The sequence below is a fragment of the Rhinoderma darwinii genome, chromosome 7, assembly GCF_050947455.1.
Source record: "Rhinoderma darwinii isolate aRhiDar2 chromosome 7, aRhiDar2.hap1, whole genome shotgun sequence".
Taxonomy (NCBI): Eukaryota; Metazoa; Chordata; class Amphibia; order Anura; family Rhinodermatidae; genus Rhinoderma; species Rhinoderma darwinii.
Window position 1 is genome coordinate 4,966,568 of NC_134693.1, and position 18,560 is coordinate 4,985,127.

Sequence of the window (18,560 nt, forward strand, 5' to 3'; positions counted from 1 at the left end):
TGTCCTCCTCTATTACCTCCAAAATGGCAAATTTGGCATATGGAAATATACATGTAGTTTTAGGCTTCATTCAAACGAGCATGGGCAACCTCAGATGTGAAAAACTGCCGCTTTTCACGTTCGAGGTGCACCCGTGTGGGACGCATTATCACAGATCCCCATAGACTAGAGTCTTTGGAGGGATGCGTGATATGCAGGAAAAGAGGACATGTCCTATTTTTCCACGGACCCGTCACACGCTCCGTTGAAACAATGGCCCCATTGAAATACATGTGTCCGTGTGACGGCCGTTGTTTTAACGGCCATCACACGGACGAGTTACGCGCTCGTCTGAATGAGCCCTTAAAGGAGTTTTCCCATCAGAGATATCCACAGGATATGTCATAAATGTCAGATAGATTCGGGTCCCACCTCTAGTCCCCTAAACCCAGTTCTACCGTTTTCTGCTCTCGCTGCCTCCCGGCCACATCCTGATTACATGGTCGGGAGTTACGGAAACAGCATAATTCGCTGAGCTACGCTGTTTCCGTAAATCCCACAGTAGTGAATGGCAGCTACGCTGTTTCTGTAACTACTATTCAGTTCTATAGGACTTACGGAAACAGCGAAGCTCAGCGATTTATGCTGTTTCCGTAACTCCTGACCATGTAATCAGGATGTGGCCGGGAGGCAGCGAGAGCAGAAAACGGTAGAACTGGGTTTAGGGGACCCCATTCCAGAGATAGGTGCGGGTGCCAGAGGTGGGACCCGCGTCTATCTGACATTTATGACATATCCTGTGGTCATAAATATCGCTGATGGGAATACCCCTTTAAAGGGCCGGACCAGTATGCTGGAAATAAAGCGAAATCATTGTATAATGAAAGGTTCGGAAACTTTCTAATATACTTTGTTTCAATTTCTCACCATTTTCAAGATCTCTGTTTACTTTCATTAAAAGAGATCGTCCTTGTTTATATCGACTACTTTTCACAGCTGAATCCAGTCTATGCCACCCGCTGTGAGCTAAATACATGATAGTTTGCTACAATGTATCAGTCTGGAGTCTAGGCTGGTTAGCCTATAAAAGATTGTAGGCGGATACAATTGTAACAAACCCTTCAGTTGTGAGAAGTATTAAGTCTGGTTTTCAGCCTCTAGATGTATACAAAATGGTTCCGTTTACTGACATTAAGCAGAGATCTTCTAAATGGTGAGGAATTGATACACAAAGTATATTAGAAAGTTGAGGAACGTTTCGCTATAGAATGATTAAAGGGGTTTTCTCATAATTATCAATAATCACTAATCCACAGTACAGATGATCAATGTATGATAGGTGGGTGTCCGACCGCTTGGATCCCGAGAACGGGGGTCCCCAAGTGCCCTATGTGAATGGAGCGGTACTGGGCATGCTCGGCCACAGCTCCGGAGAAGATATAACATCGGTCAGCTCAGCTTGTAGGATTGAAGCTTTATGAATCCGCTGCTAGTGTTTATGAAGGTGGAGCAGAGGGGAGGCCTCGAGGGTGGAGCCGCGCTGCCTCCAGGTGAAGGGTTCCTTTAAAACTTAAACATTGAAGACTTGCTCACTATTTTGCATCAGTACTTGGAAGCCAAAACCAGGAGTGGATCCAAAACACATTGGAGATATAATGGGAAGATTTATCTACCTCTTTTCTTTGCATCCACTTATGATTGTGGCTTCAAAATACTGAGATAAAAAAACTGACCAAATCTGCAATGTGTGAATGAAGCCTGATACTAATAGGCAGATCGCAGGAGTCAATTACATAGCGGTTTATTTCCATTCCTCATCACTGAAACCTTCCATTTTCTTAATTAATTTCACTGTCTGTACAATTCTCGCTGCAGAAACCTCCATAAAGACTCCCTGGACCGGAGCCAGATCTCTATTCATTACTGAAGGAGCAGAGATCACACCACAAGATTCAGCAGATCCTCAGCAGTCCTCCCGTCAGGGGACCAATCACAGTCCACAGCCAATAAATGGGCCCTATTAGTCTATATGGGGTTAACAGAGCTGGACCCAGTGTTCAGAGATCCCCCTCTACTAGTCAGAGCGGAGTTCCTCCACAATAGGCGGCTCTCGCTCTGGAGGCCTCTTTGCGACCATGTATTTGAGATGTTTAAATCTGTGTCCAGGACTTGTCATTGTGTGAACTTCCGGAGTTCCCCTACTCCTTCCCATAGAGCCAATGTCAAATCCACAGCAGGTAGTGATTTCGAGATCTCACAGTTACAATGGTTGGTAATGTTCTCCCAATAGACGGCCAGTCCATCAAAGACGTGACCAAGAAAAATATAAATAAAACCCCCATCCCCCAATCGGCATATGACATTGATTTGTATGAGCCGGTGAACTACCGATTTTTATGATGCCAATTAGATGTGCCATAAAAGTCTGATCAGTGGGGTCTGACCATTTCCCGGGAGAGGGGTGTCTGGTCCTTATTCCTGGAAGAGAAATGGATCCACCTGCTTTGTCACTTACCATTAAAGTGAATAGGAGATAGAGACACATGTCAGCGACCCCCCAGAAATAAGGACCAGACACCCCCATTTTTGGGATTGGTGGGGGTCCCAACACTGGAATTCCCCCAACTGATCTCTAGTCGTAATACCATAAAAGTCTATGGTGGGAAAATTCCTTAACGTAGCTGGCCTGTTGATTGGATGTACCATCATTGTCTGACCACTGGGACCCCCAACGATCACTAGACCAAAGGGGCCACAGCGAAGAACAGCGCCCCCTCACCAGGTGCTGTCTAGGAATGGCAGCATCACTTGAATGGGACTGTGCTGCAATTCACGATACAGTGTCCGGTCTGGAGAGGTAAGATCAGGAACAAGTAGCAGGGACCACAGTCCCTTTATTCATGGGATCCATGGGGGTCTCAGTGGTCACTGCATAGAAATATGCCATCAGTGTTATTAGTGGGAAAAGCCCTTTAATTAAATAAAATGGAGGACAGAATTGGAGAATACATCCCACCTCTAGCCCATGACTGCAGTCACCCATCCTCCACCTGAGGACCATGAGAAGACCCTAACTGCCCGAGTACGAGGCTGGAGCTCGAGTACAACCTCAGCCGCCTACGGTCCAGGCAGTGGCCCCAGTAGACAGTACTACTGCAGACGCAACGGTTACTTCAGATTGTCCCGGCCGCCATATTTCACAACAGAAGTCCAAGCAGTACTGACGTGCTAAGCCTCACAATGATGTACAGTGAGGAGAGGTTCCTGCAGAAGGACTTGGAGTCCTAAGGGAGTCCGCTGTCTCTAAGAGAAGGTCTAGAGGTGCGGAGGTGGAATAATGGACAGCAAAGATGTAGAAAAACTGGAGAGGGGAGGAAGAGACTTACGTGAATCCTCCCAGCGCAGAAGGTGGAGCTTCCAGGCGGAGTAATACAGAAAGCCCAGCACCAGGAAGAGGCAGAGAGCCAGCAGCAGGTTCCTCATGAAAACCAAAACTCCCATTTTCAAAACATTCCTGCGATCCTACATGACCTGCGGGAGAAGAGACAAGACTGTGAGAGGATGATGGGGGTGATAATAACCAAATACCTGAGAAGAGAACTCCACCCGAATAGTGGCCCTCTATTATTATTATTGCCCTTCATTTTACATTCTGATCAGGTATTCATGGGAATGTCCACACTCAGAAATATCTATCTATCTCCTATCTATCTATCTATCTATCTATCTATCTATCTATCTATCTATCTATCTATCTATCTATCTATCTATCTATCTATCTATCTATCTCATATCTATCTATCTATCTATCTATCTATCTATCTATCTATCTATCTATCTATCTATCTATCTATCTATCTATCTATCTATCTATCTATCTCATATCTATCTATCTCATATCTATCTATCTATCTATCTATCTCATATCTATCTATCCCATATCTATCTATCTATCTATCTATCTATCTATCTATCTATCTATCTATCTATCTATCTATCTATCTATCTATCTATCTATCTATCTATCTATCTATCTATCTCATATCTATCTATCTCATATCTATCTATCTATCTCATATCTATCTATCTATCTATCTATCTCATATCTATCTATCTCATATCTATCTATCTATCTCATATCTATCTATCTATCTATCTATCTATCTATCTATCTATCTATCTATCTATCTATCTATCTATCTATCTATCTATCTATCTATCTATCTATCTCATATCTATCTATCTATCTCATATCTATCTATCTATCTATCTATCTATCTATCTATCTATCTATCTATCTATCTCATATCTATCTATCTATCTATCTATCTATCTATCTATCTCATATCTATCTATCTATCTATCTATCTATCTCATATCTATCTCATATCTATCTATCTCATATCTATCTATCTATCTATCTATCTATCTATCTATCTATCTATCTATCTATCTATCTATCTATGTCCTAGCCCTCTTATATCTATCTATCTATCTATCTATCTATCTATCTATCTATCTATCTATCTATCTATCTATCTATCTATCTATCTATCTATCTCATATCTATATATCTATCTAATCTATCTATCTATCTATCTATCTATCTATCTATCTATCTATCTATCTCATATCTATCTATCTATCTATCTATCTATCTATCTATCTATCTATCTATCTATCTATCTATCTCATATCTATCTATCTATCTATCTATCTCATATCTATCTATCTATCTATCTCATATCTATCTATCTATCTCATATCTATCTATCTATCTATCTATCTATCTATCTATCTATCTATCTATCTATCTATCTATCTATCTATCTCATATCTATCTATCTATCTATCTATCTATCTATCTATCTATCTCATATCTATCTCATATCTATCTATCTCATATCTATCTATCTATCTATCTATCTATCTATCTATGTCCTAGCCCTCTTATATCTATCTATCTATCTATCTATCTATCTATCTATCTATCTATCTATCTATCTATCTATCTATCTATCTATCTATCTATCTCATATCTATCTATCTCATATCTATCTATCTATCTCATATCTATCTATCTCATATCTATCTATCTATCTATCTATCTATCTATCTATCTCATATCTATCTATCTATCTATCTCATATCTATCTATCTATCTATCTATCTATCTATCTATCTATCTATCTATCTATCTATCTATCTATCTCATATCTATCTATCTATCTATCTCATATCTATCTATCTATCTCATATCTATCTATCTATCTATCTATCTATCTATCTATCTATCTATCTATCTATCTATCTATCTATCTATCTCATATCTATCTATCTATCTATCTATCTCATATCTATCTCATATCTATCTATCTCATATCTATCTATCTATCTATCTATCTATCTATCTATCTATCTATCTATCTATCTATGTCCTAGCCCTCTTATATCTATCTATCTATCTATCTATCTATCTATCTATCTATCTATCTATCTATCTATCTATCTATCTCATATCTATATATCTATCTAATCTATCTATCTATCTATCTATCTATCTATCTATCTATCTATCTATCTATCTATCTATCTATCTATCTATCTATCTATCTATCTATCTATCTATCTATCTCATATCTATCTATCTATCTATCTATCTATCTATCTATCTATCTATCTATCTATCTATCTATCTATCTATCTATCTATCTATCTATCTATCTATCTATCTCATATCTATACTTCCCTGCAGGACAGGTGTAAATGTTGCTCTCTGATTTGTAGTATTTTGTGTTAAGAAGTTTCAGCAGAACATGGACTTCTTCTTGGTTTCCTGCTAATCAGAGGGTCACGGGACGGCACATAATGTAATAACCGAACAGGTGAACTCCACCCATAATGTTGATTCGTTTTGATGTTCTCTTGTATACATAAGAATTACTGTAGAGGAAGTGAATAATATTTTGTTATTTTATTTGTCTAGCTCTATGTTTGGATCCTGTTGGGTGGAGTCGGCTTTACAGTCAACAAACACCTGAGTTATGAGAAACACTCGGAAAAGAGCGCAAAGCTAACCCCACATGTGATATCCACTCATAGGGTTCATTTAAAGAGATACTCCACTATATACAATATAACAGACATTTAGTAAATTCATCACTTAAATATCTTGTGCTGACCTTTAAATACTCTACATCCAGAGCAGTATTCACAATTCTGCTGGTTTACTACTATCAAAGAAGTGCATTGTGGGAGGTCAGATGACAGTGACAATCACAGGTCAGATCACATGACTGCTTAATGTCCAGAGACTCCAGTAGGACCCAGCAGAACTTTGTGTAGCCTTGGATGTTAATATAGAATAACATTGGTAAATCTGCTGATAGATGTAATGATCTGATTGAGAGAGACGCTTATTAAAAACTATTGTTACAGTCCGGCAGATAGGCATTGGCTGTAACAGGTATGAGAATTGCTTCAATGTTTCTAGGTTTTTACCGATTCAGTGCTACAATCACGAGAGATCAGGCGTCCAACATTTTCTGCTAATTAGTTTCTTAATAGATCTTTATAGGGACCAGAGATCTGTTTTTCTGATACAGAGCTCCAAAGCCCCTGCATAGACATAGGCATTACAGGCTAAGGCTCCATGCACATGGCCATAGCCGTGTCCACAGTCCGTGATTGCGGGAACCGACGGCCACGGACTATCATCCGCATTTGCAGGCCGTGCTCCCATTATAAAGTATAGCGGCACAGTCCGCAAATTCAAAAACTAGGACATTTTTTGCGTGTCAATTCTACGGCCCGGACACTTACCCATAAATATACAGGAAGGTGTACATGGGCCATAGAAATAAAAAAGAGGTTTGTAACGAACGTGGCAAAAGTCAGGGCAGGTATCAGAGGTTCGTCACGGTAAACGTAGCACCCGGTCATGACATTAGTCAGGCATGGATGGTCAAAAACAGAAAAGGTCAGTACACAATAATTCAACTAGACAGCAGGAATAACTTAGGAACACTGAGAACAATAAAGACCCAAACTGCTCTGGCAATGTGTACCAGACCAGGCATGGCTTTCTACAGGGTCAAGTGAAGGATTTTGAAAATTGGAGCTCACTGGCCCCTTTATGAATGCAATGGTCAGCGGGCGCTAGGAACCAGTTGAGCGCATCAGTGGCTAGAGCGGCCGCCACATCCCGATTGAGGAGGCAATGATGGACCAGGACGCCGTGACAGGTAAGTACATGGCGGTTTGGAGCAGAGCGTAACTCTATGGGAGCTGTATATATCTGTGTATAGTGAGCTCCCTCTAGTGGTGACTGCAGGCAGAGGAATGTTATCATATAACTCTATGGGAGCTGTATATATCTGTGTATAGTGAGCTCCCTCTAGTGGTGACCGCAGGCAGAGGAATGTTATCATATAACTCTATGGGAGCTGTATATATCTGTATGTAGTGAGCTCCCTCTAGTGGTGGCTGCAGGCAGAGGAATGTTATCATGTAACTCTATGGGAGCTGTATATATCTGTATGTAGTGAGCTCCCTCTAGTGGTGGCTGCAGGCAGAGGAATGTTATCATGTAACTATGTCTAAGCAGAAGATTTGTAGCTCTGTATCAGAAGAATATTTTAGATTTAAAAACATGGTATTTTAAGGTGTTGACATTTACTTTAAGGCTTCATGCACACTTTGCGTAATCTAATGCGACAAATCTGCATCAAAACCGCAGATAAACACACTTTCACTGAATAATAAGGTAACGTATATTATCCCACAGCTGAATTAATTATACCCTTCACTAAACACTTTTACACTGGGGTTATCATAAGATAAAACGTAACCTTTAATATTTAACTTATTCAAGAAGATGAAAATGAATGAAATACATATAAATATGTGCAATACCTGCACAGCACGCAGTAAAGCAATAGTAACCAAGAATGTGGGTAATTATCAGAGACCAATATGCAAATCCTATCCGACATCTTAATTTCCAATCATTTGTTTCATAGCAAAGGAGCTTTGTGATGTAATAGATATTCGTATCTCTCTCCACTCAGATATGATATACAGACCAGAAGCGAGACCGTAGGAATGGCCGGCTATCTGACCGTACACAAACCAACCGATCACCACCAACCGATCACCACCAACCGATCACCACCAACCGATCACCACTAACAGTGTCCTAAGGCTAATGGCAGACAGTCTAATAATTGATCGAACTGGCTAAATCTCAAAGCCCTACGCGTTTCTTCACATTCTTAGGGCTCATTCAGACGAGCGTATATGTAGTCCGTGTGATGGCCATTAAAGCAACGGCCGTCACACGGACTCATGTATTTCAATGGGGCCGTTCACACGACCGTTGTTTCAATGTACCGCGTGAAGGATCCGTGGAAAAATAGGACATGTCCTATTTTTTTGGCGCTTCCCGCAACCCTCCAGACTCTAATCTATGGGGGATGTAGTTTTTCACGTCCGAGGTTGACTACGTTCATCTGAATGTAGCCGTATTGTATGCTGGCGTGAATCATCAGGGGCTGGCAGCAATAGATATCAGGTACTGTATTGTTGATGCTCACGTACATTTCTGGAGCATGCGATCGTGCTATGTGCGGACATGATTGCAAGTCGCGGTCTGCGCTAGGCTAAAACGGGAGTAAGCCTCACCCATAGCGGTGTCACACCTCAAAAGAGCCCAAACAAGGGAGGACGAACAGGGATCCCTAAACTCGTCCTGATGATGATGGGCTCAGCGGTAATCAGCCAATCATTGGCCGCACCGCAAATTACTGCCTTAACATCTTCAATACTGGGAGGTGCCATTTGCGGTCACGAAACCGGGTCCGGGGGGACAGGGGACTTGTTAACGGCACTGGAAAGTGGCCTCATATATTAGTCAGACCCACTCACACTCAGTGGGCAGACCAGGGTATATCGGGAAGCCCACTCCTTTATTATATATCAGTTGTCGATAAGGACTGGGGCGGTATCTACCTCCTAAGAGGTGTGGCAGCAGCTGGCTCAACCGGCGAAAAAGAAGTGAATCTCTAAAATGTACAAGAAATAAGAGATGAGGGACTTTCCACAATGACCAGAATGGACAAGTCCCAATTTTCCTCAACCTCAAATCATAGCCATCATGAAGTAGCGCTGCGCTGAATCATGTCTTCTATAAACTCCGTCAGCAGACTCAGTCTACACAACAAATAAACGCCCTCATACGGATATGATCATAATAAAAACCAAACCCTTAGATAAAGCCTTATATGAGATATAATCATTAATGTCATCAGGGCGCAGTGACTTCAGATGATAGCGCCATCTGCGTTCTCTCTGTAACAGAAGTCTTCTCCTTCCTGCCCACGGTTGGGGGGGGGGGGTACGACTTCCAACACCTGTAAATGAACCTCCTCTGGATTTTGGGTATGTAGTTCTTCAACATGGCTTAATAGGTAACTCTCCGGGTATTTCCTATATGATATAAAATCCATCTCCGGAACACAATGCGGGAATTTTCAGTTCTTAAAAGTTTGTCCGGGAGGAGCGGTCACAAAACTGTTCCTTTTAGTCATGTATTCGCATGGTCCACATGAGATGCAAATAAAAGTGCCGGAAAATCTGCCTCAAAATTCCGTTTGGAAGTTTGAGGCAGATTTTCCTCTCCCTGCACGCCGATTTTCGCGGCGTTTTTCGTCCGCGGCCGTTGAGCGACGTGGGCATAAACCGCCGCGAAATACGCTTTCTCTGCCTCCCATTGATGTCAATGGGAGGTCAGAGGCGTAACCGCGCAAAGATAGGGCATGTCCCTTCTTTTTCCCGCGAGCCAGTTTTACCGCTCGCGGGAGAAAACCGCCTCCGCCTCCCATTGAAATCAATGGGAGGCATTTTCGGCCGGTTTTTGGCGAGTTTTGCGGCGCGGTTTCCGTGTAAAAAAACTCAGGGTTAACCCAGCCTTATACTGTTTTCCAAAGAGTCGACTACGCTATTGCTTCCGGCAAACGACTGATCAGGTGCACAAAAGAGACAAACGGAAACCACGGGCACCGGCTCCATCACCATTGAAATCAATGCTGATGGAGACGGAAACCTCTGGTTTGTGTCTGCTCAGGCACCGGTTCTGACGGAAACCTCCGACGGAATGTCAGAACGGGACCCCAACGCAGATGTGAACAGAGACTTACCCACATAAATATAAAGTAGAACATTAGTACGAAAAAAACAAACAGAGAACAAAAGCAAAAGAAATTTGAGCAAAAAACAGCTTTAACTAGAGGGCAGGGTTAGTACATGAGGGCCGGGGCACGCACGGCTCGACAAATTTACTATCATTCATGCCCGATGCTGGCGTAAATTATAGCATAAAACTACGCCACTTCATAGCTGGCGTATATTGACTTTCTTCAGCATCTTCTATCTTAGGACTAGCGTATGAAATGCCAGTCTTAATAAATTCCCCTCTTTGTGCTTTAAATCCTCACTATTTCTAAGACCTCTGCTTATTGTCAGCAAATGGAAACATTCTATTTATATCAAGAGGCTAAAAAACTCACCCTGACCTAATACTTCTCACAACTGAGGGTTTGTTACAATTGCATCCAACCTAGACAATTCCCTAAGAGATAAACACACGAACAGCACAAATATCTCTACTGTCCTGATAGTTTGTTACAATGTATCAGTGCAGCTAAAATGTTTCCGTCAGGAGTTTTCAACTCCCAGACAATAAGGAAGCTTGTAAATAAGGTTTAATCTGATGATTTTATGAAGGAAATGTACAAGATAAACAGATGTCACACGTGGGCAGCTACAGATATCACACGCGGGCAGCTACAGATATCACACGCGGGCAGCTACAGATATCACACGTGGGCAGCTACAGATATCACACGTGGGCAGCTACAGATATCACACGTGGGCAGCTACAGATATCACATGTGGGCAGCTACAGATATCACACGTGGGCAAATACAGATATCACACCTGGGCAGCTACAGATATCACACGTGGGCAGCTACAGATATCACACGTGGGCAGCTACAGATATCACACGCGGGCAGCTACAGATATCACACATGGGCAGCTACAGATATCACACGTGGGCAGCTACAGATATCACACGTGGGCAGCTACAGATATCACATGTGGGCAGCTACAGATATCACACGTGGGCAAATACAGATATCACACGTGGGCAGCTACAGATATCACACGTGGGCAGCTACAGATATCACACGTGGGCAGCTACAGATATCACACGTGGGCAGCTACAGATATCACACGTGGGCAGCTACAGATATCACACGCGGGCAGCTACAGATATCACACGCGGGGAGCTACAGATATCACACGCGGGCAGCTACAGATATCACACGCGGGGAGCTACAGATATCACACGTGGGCAGCTACAGATATCACACGTGGGCAGCTACAGATATCACACGTGGGCAGCTACAGATATCACACGTGGGCAGCTACAGATATCACACGTGGGCAGCTACAGATATCACACGTGGGCAGCTACAGATATCACACGTGGGCAGCTACAGATATCACACGTGGGCAGCTACAGATATCACACGTGGGCAGCTACAGATATCACACGCGGGCAGCTACAGATATCACACGCGGGGAGCTACAGATATCACACGCGGGCAGCTACAGATATCACACGCGGGCAGCTACAGATATCATATGTGGGCAGCTACAGATATCACACGTGGGCAGCTACAGATATCACACGTGGGCAGCTACAGATATCACACGCGGGCAGCTACAGATATCACACGCGGGCAGCTACAGATATCACACGCGGGCAGCTACAGATATCACACGTGGGCAGCTACAGATATCACACGTGGGCAGCTACAGATATCACACGCGGGGAGCTACAGATATCACACGCGGGCAGCTACAGATATCACACGCGGGCAGCTACAGATATCACACGCGGGCAGCTACAGATATCACACGCGGGCAGCTACAGATATCACACGTGGGCAGCTACAGATATCACACGTGGGCAGCTACAGATATTACACGCGGGCAGCTACAGATATCACACGCGGGCAGCTACAGATATCACACGCGGGCAGCTACAGATATCACACGCGGGCAGCTACAGATATCACACGCGGGCAGCTACAGATATCACACGCGGGGCGGGCAGCTACAGATATCACACGTGGACAGCTACAGATATCACACGCGGGGAGCTACAGATATCACACGCGGGCAGCTACAGATATCACACGCGGGCGGCTACAGATATCACACGCGGGCAGCTACAGATACCATATGTGGGCAGCTACAGATATCACACGTGGGCAGCTACAGATATCACACTCGGGCAGCTACAGATATCACACGTGGGCAGCTACAGATATCACACGCGGGCAGCTACAGATATCACACGCGGGCAGCTACAGATATCACACGTGGGCAGCTACAGATATCACACGTGGGCAGCTACAGATATCACACGCGGGCAGCTACAGATATCACACGCGGGCAGCTACAGATATCACACGCGGGCAGCTACAGATATCACACGCGGGCAGCTACAGATATCACACGCGGGCAGCTACAGATATCACACGCGGGGCGGGCAGCTACAGATATCACACGTGGACAGCTACAGATATCACACGCGGGGAGCTACAGATATCACACGCGGGCAGCTACAGATATCACACGCGGGCAGCTACAGATATCACACGCGGGCAGCTACAGATACCATATGTGGGCAGCTACAGATATCACACGTGGGCAGCTACAGATATCACACTCGGGCAGCTACAGATATCACACGCGGGCAGCTACAGATATCACACGCGGGCAGCTACAGATATCACACGCGGGCAGCTACAGATATCACACGTGGGCAGCTACAGATATCACACGTGGGCAGCTACAGATATCACACGCGGGCAGCTACAGATATCACACGCGGGCAGCTACAGATATCACACGCGGGCAGCTACAGATATCACACGCGGGCAGCTACAGATATCACACGCGGGGCGGGCAGCTACAGATATCACACGTGGACAGCTACAGATATCACACGCGGGGAGCTACAGATATCACACGCGGGCAGCTACAGATATCACACGCGGGCGGCTACAGATATCACACGCGGGCAGCTACAGATACCATATGTGGGCAGCTACAGATATCACACGTGGGCAGCTACAGATATCACACTCGGGCAGCTACAGATATCACACGCGGGGAGCTACAGATATCACACGCGGGCAGCTACAGATATCACACGCGGGCAGCTACAGATATCACACGTGGGCAGCTACAGATATCACACGTGGGCAGCTACAGATATCACACGCGGGCAGCTACAGATATCACACGCGGGCAGCTACAGATATCACACGCGGGCAGCTACAGATATCACACGCGGGCAGCTACAGATATCACACGCGGGCAGCTACAGATATCACACGCGGGCAGCTACAGATATCACACGCGGGCAGCTACAGATATCACACGTGGGCAGCTACAGATATCACACGTGGGCAGCTACAGATATCACACGCGGGCAGCTACAGATATCACACGCGGGCAGCTACAGATATCACACGCGGGCAGCTACAGATATCACACGCGGGCAGCTACAGATATCACACGCGGGGCGGGCAGCTACAGATATCACACGTGGACAGCTACAGATATCACACGCGGGGAGCTACAGATATCACACGCGGGCAGCTACAGATATCACACGCGGGCAGCTACAGATATCACACGCGGGCAGCTACAGATACCATATGTGGGCAGCTACAGATATCACACGTGGGCAGCTACAGATATCACACTCGGGCAGCTACAGATATCACACGTGGGCAGCTACAGATATCACACGCGGGGAGCTACAGATATCACACGCGGGCAGCTACAGATATCACACGCGGGCAGCTACAGATATCACACGCGGGCAGCTACAGATACCATATGTGGGCAGCTACAGATATCACACGTGGGCAGCTACAGATATCACACTCGGGCAGCTACAGATATCACACGTGGGCAGCTACAGATATCACACGCGGGCAGCTACAGATATCACACGCGGGCAGCTACAGATATCACACGCGGGCAGCTACAGATATCACACGCGGGCAGCTACAGATCTCACACATGGGCAGCTACAGATATCACACGTGGGCAGCTACAGATATCACACGTGGGCAGCTACAGATATCACACGTGGGCAGCTACAGATATCACACGTGGGCAGCTACAGATATCACACGTGGGCAGCTAGAGATATCACACGTGGGCAGCTACAGATATCACACGTGGGCAGCTACAGATATCACACGCGGGGAGCTACAGATATCACACGCGGGCAGCTACAGATATCACACGCGGGCAGCTACAGATATCATATGTGGGCAGCTACAGATATCACACGTGGGCAGCTACAGATATCACACGTGGGCAGCTACAGATATCACACGCGGGCAGCTACAGATATCACACGCGGGCAGCTACAGATATCACACGCGGGCAGCTACAGATATCATATGTGGGCAGCTACAGATATCACACGTGGGCAGCTACAGATATCACACGCGGGCAGCTACAGATATCACATGCGGGCAGCTACAGATATCACATGTGGGCAGCTACAGATATCACACGCGGGGAGCTACAGATATCACACGCGGGCAGCTACAGATATCACACGCGGGCAGCTACAGATATCACACGCGGGCAGCTACAGATATCACACCTAGGCAGCTACAGATATCACACTTGGGCAGCTACAGATATCACACGCGGGCAGCTACAGATGTCACACGCGGGGCGGGCAGCTACAGATATCACACGTGGACAGCTACAGATATCACACGCGGGGAGCTACAGATATCACACGCGGGGAGCTACAGATATCACACGCGGGGAGCTACAGATATCACACGCGGGCAGCTACAGATATCACACGCGGGCAGCTACAGATATCACACATGGGCAGCTACAGATATCACACGTGGGCAGCTACAGATATCACACGTGGGCAGCTACAGATATCACACGTGGGCAGCTACAGATATCACACGTGGGCAGCTACAGATATCACACGTGGGCAGCTACAGATATCACACGTGGGCAGCTACAGATATCACACGCGGGGAGGTACAGATATCACACGCGGGCAGCTACAGATATCACACGCGGGCAGCTACAGATATCACACGCGGGCAGCTACAGATATCACACGTGGGCAGCTACAGATATCACACGCGGGCAGCTACAGATATCACACGCGGGGCGGGCAGCTACAGATATCACACGTGGGCAGCTACAGATATCACACGTGGGCAGCTACAGATATCACACGTGGGCAGCTACAGATATCACACGCGGGGAGGTACAGATATCACACGCGGGCAGCTACAGATATCACACGCGGGCAGCTACAGATATCACACGCGGGCAGCTACAGATATCACACGTGGGCAGCTACAGATATCACACGTGGGCAGCTACAGATATCACACGTGGGCAGCTACAGATATCACACGCGGGCAGCTACAGATATCACACGCGGGCAGCTACAGATATCACACGCGGGCAGCTACAGATATCATATGTGGGCAGCTACAGATATCACACGTGGGCAGCTACAGATATCACACGTGGGCAGCTACAGATATCACACGTGGGCAGCTACAGATAGATATCATATGTGGGCAGCTTCTTTCTCCCAATGTCTTCTGTCGGGGGGCGGTCGGTACACCCACATCCGTCGACCCGTCCTGCCGACTATCAAGATAGCAAAATAGGACTTATAAGGACGACTCCAGGCTGGTATTTATTGTGGATTTGTCTTGATATAATTAGATTCTCTATCAAACCTCAATATATTTCACATTAATTACTGCAGTTTACCATTTCTGTGAACCTGGAAGGAAGTGGAGTCCCTCAGATCTGCAGACACCGCGCACTTGTGGGATTGATACAACGTCTGCCGCACAATCCTCACACGAGGGGCGGATGTGGGACGGATGGACCCGGCACGTCTCCGGACATGTTATACCTATGGGGGTGTGATGCAGTATTATCTCCTCTCATCATGTATCTGTGACTGGAGAACAAGTGACAGAAACACCGATAATCCGGCAGAGGCGACCGATAATCAGCGATCACACTAATAATCATTGTGTCCAAGAGAAAATTATTGTTAAAATGTGTTGCCAATACAGATTGGATATTCACATTTGGGGCCAGCATTTTAAAGGGTTAAAGAATATCCTCAAAAATGTAGCCTGTCACTTTAAAAATAATCACATCCCTCTAAGACTTAAAGGGGCTGTCCATTTTGAATATATTTTTCCATAAGTCCAATTAGGGGATATAGAGGTAATTAAATGGGTCCCCCTATTATGCCCTCCCCCCTCTATTAGCGTACCATGCCTGTGTATTACACGTATGTTCATAGCCATGACTAAACATAAGTGGGTTACTTCCTCCAAAATTAGCTAATCATCGGGGAGGCAGCTACCGAAAAAAAAAAAACATGGGGTGACAACCAATATGGACTCCATAACAAGAAGCTGTCACTCAGCTTTCTCAGACTCTAGAAAGGTAAGTAATTATAAAGTAATATATTCCCTGTTCAGGTATAGTTGGGGGGCATGTGCCTCGGGTGCTGGGTGGCGCCAATACGCCAGGGTATTGTGATAAAGGGCTAGGGCAGCAAACTGAATCTTAGCCCCAGCTGAAGAAAAAGTCCATCACCACTGCAAAATTTGGTAGATTTGACATTCAGGATTCTAGAAAGGATTCTAGAAAAGAAGGGTGACGGCTCAGATACTGGGAGCGATATTAGTTGCCCCCCAGCTTTCCCAGGAGGAGATATGACTAAGGCCACATGCACACGACTGAATTTTTCTGTGCACGTGCTATCCGCAATTATGCGTCTAGAAGAAAGACCTATTCATTTTTTGAAGCCATGCACATGACCGCGATTTTCACCAGTCCTTGCGGGGGCTGCGAATCCGGGCTGCAAAAACTGGTTGAATCCAATTTTTTTGTTGCGGATCCGTGAATACTGATGACACACAGATGCACAACAGAAGGTTTTTTGTGGAAACATGGACTGCAATAGATCCGTGGATTTAGGCCCCGCAAGGTCACTACGGTCGCGTGTATAAGGCCTAAGAAACATATGAATAGAATGTATAACTTTGCTGACTGGACGACACACGGACTGTAAAACGCTTTCAGTCCAATCACAGAACTCGACAATTTTAGTGTTTTTATCTTTATAACGATCCATAAAACTGGTTACATTTACGCTATAAAGAAGTCGCAGCAGTTACGTGTGGGCTGTGATGTACCATATTCCAGGGTGCCGTGTCGGTCTTGTCGCCGCACAGGTAAAGTGGAGACACATGATAAAATAAAACAATTTCCAGCCTCTGTAAGTCGGATTCTCACGTCACGGTCAAAATGTGTTATTCGATGCAAACTGTGGATAAACCTCGCCATTTTGCTGCGATTTTTGCAAAATAGTGCGGTTTTGCCAAGATTTGAGGTCATGACAATACCCGACCTAAATCACCCAATACATTTACATGAAAAAATCCAGCCTGCGAAGAAGATTACTTCCCCACCGAAGAAAGGCTGTGTACACACGAGCGTCCTCAGCCGCCGCTAGTACCACTTGCCCCACCTTTATCACAGCTTTATTTGCTTAGAGCAGGGGTCTCAAACTCAGATGGGTAAATTGGCCGCACATAGAAAAAATGTGAAGTTGACGGCCGCATTAATTTAAAATTTGATACAATACAAAATTACTTGTTAATCAATGAGTTACTCCCACATTAACTTTACTGAAGTGTCTTGAGAGTGAATAGTCATTACCTCCAGCCAGGACGCGATGTCTATTCACCCTCCCGACACTTCGGTAAAGTTTCTGTGAATGACAGCACAGCGTGATCTCAAGGGATAACTCATAGTTTTTTTGCAGGCAGAAAAATCTGCCTCAAAACTCCATCAGGAATTTTGAGACAGATTTCTACCCGCCTGCACTCTTTGTCGCGTTTTTCGGCCGTGGCCATTGAGCGCCGCGGTCAAAAAATGCAGCGAAAAATGCTTTCTCATTGATGTCAATGGGAGGTCAGAGATGGAAAGGCCTGAAGAAAGGGCATGACGCTTCTTTTTCCCGCAAGCGGTTTTTTCCACTCAGGGCTGGGTGGGAACGATGAGAAGTACATGACGCCGATTTGTCAGCGTCATACACTTCTATTCACAACGCCCAGTTGGTAAAACGAGAAAACACGCCCAGTTGTCTATTGAAAAGCTCATTTGCATAAATCTAAAATTGCTCATAACTTGGGCAAAAATGATTGTTTTTTAAAAAAATAAAAAAACTTGCTGTTCTCTACATTGCAGCGCCGATCACATTCAATAGGAAATAGGGATCTGATAATCTGGTGGAATTCCAATTTAAGTGACCCCATAATATTTTCAGCTAGCCCTAAGGAGGGGCTTCTCTTTTCGTACATTATAATATGACTATTTATGTGTACGGTGACATCTCG

At 45.1% G+C, this 18,560-nt stretch overlaps 1 protein-coding gene across 6 annotated transcripts in view; it reads right to left on the minus strand.

The window, feature by feature from the left end:
* ST3GAL3 (ST3 beta-galactoside alpha-2,3-sialyltransferase 3) overlaps positions 1 to 18,560 on the minus strand; it is a 310,879-nt gene that overhangs the window by 250,738 nt on the left and 41,581 nt on the right. For 5 of the 6 annotated variants that reach the window (XM_075832627.1, XM_075832630.1, XM_075832625.1 and 2 more), the window contains exon 2: positions 3,366 to 3,510. In XM_075832627.1, coding sequence (XP_075688742.1) covers positions 3,366 to 3,480 — 115 coding nt within the window. In that variant the 5' untranslated portion in view covers positions 3,481 to 3,510. Of the gene's footprint in view, positions 1 to 3,365; positions 3,511 to 18,560 lie in introns of those variants that run through there. The other variant, XM_075832631.1, reaches the window with a different exon arrangement.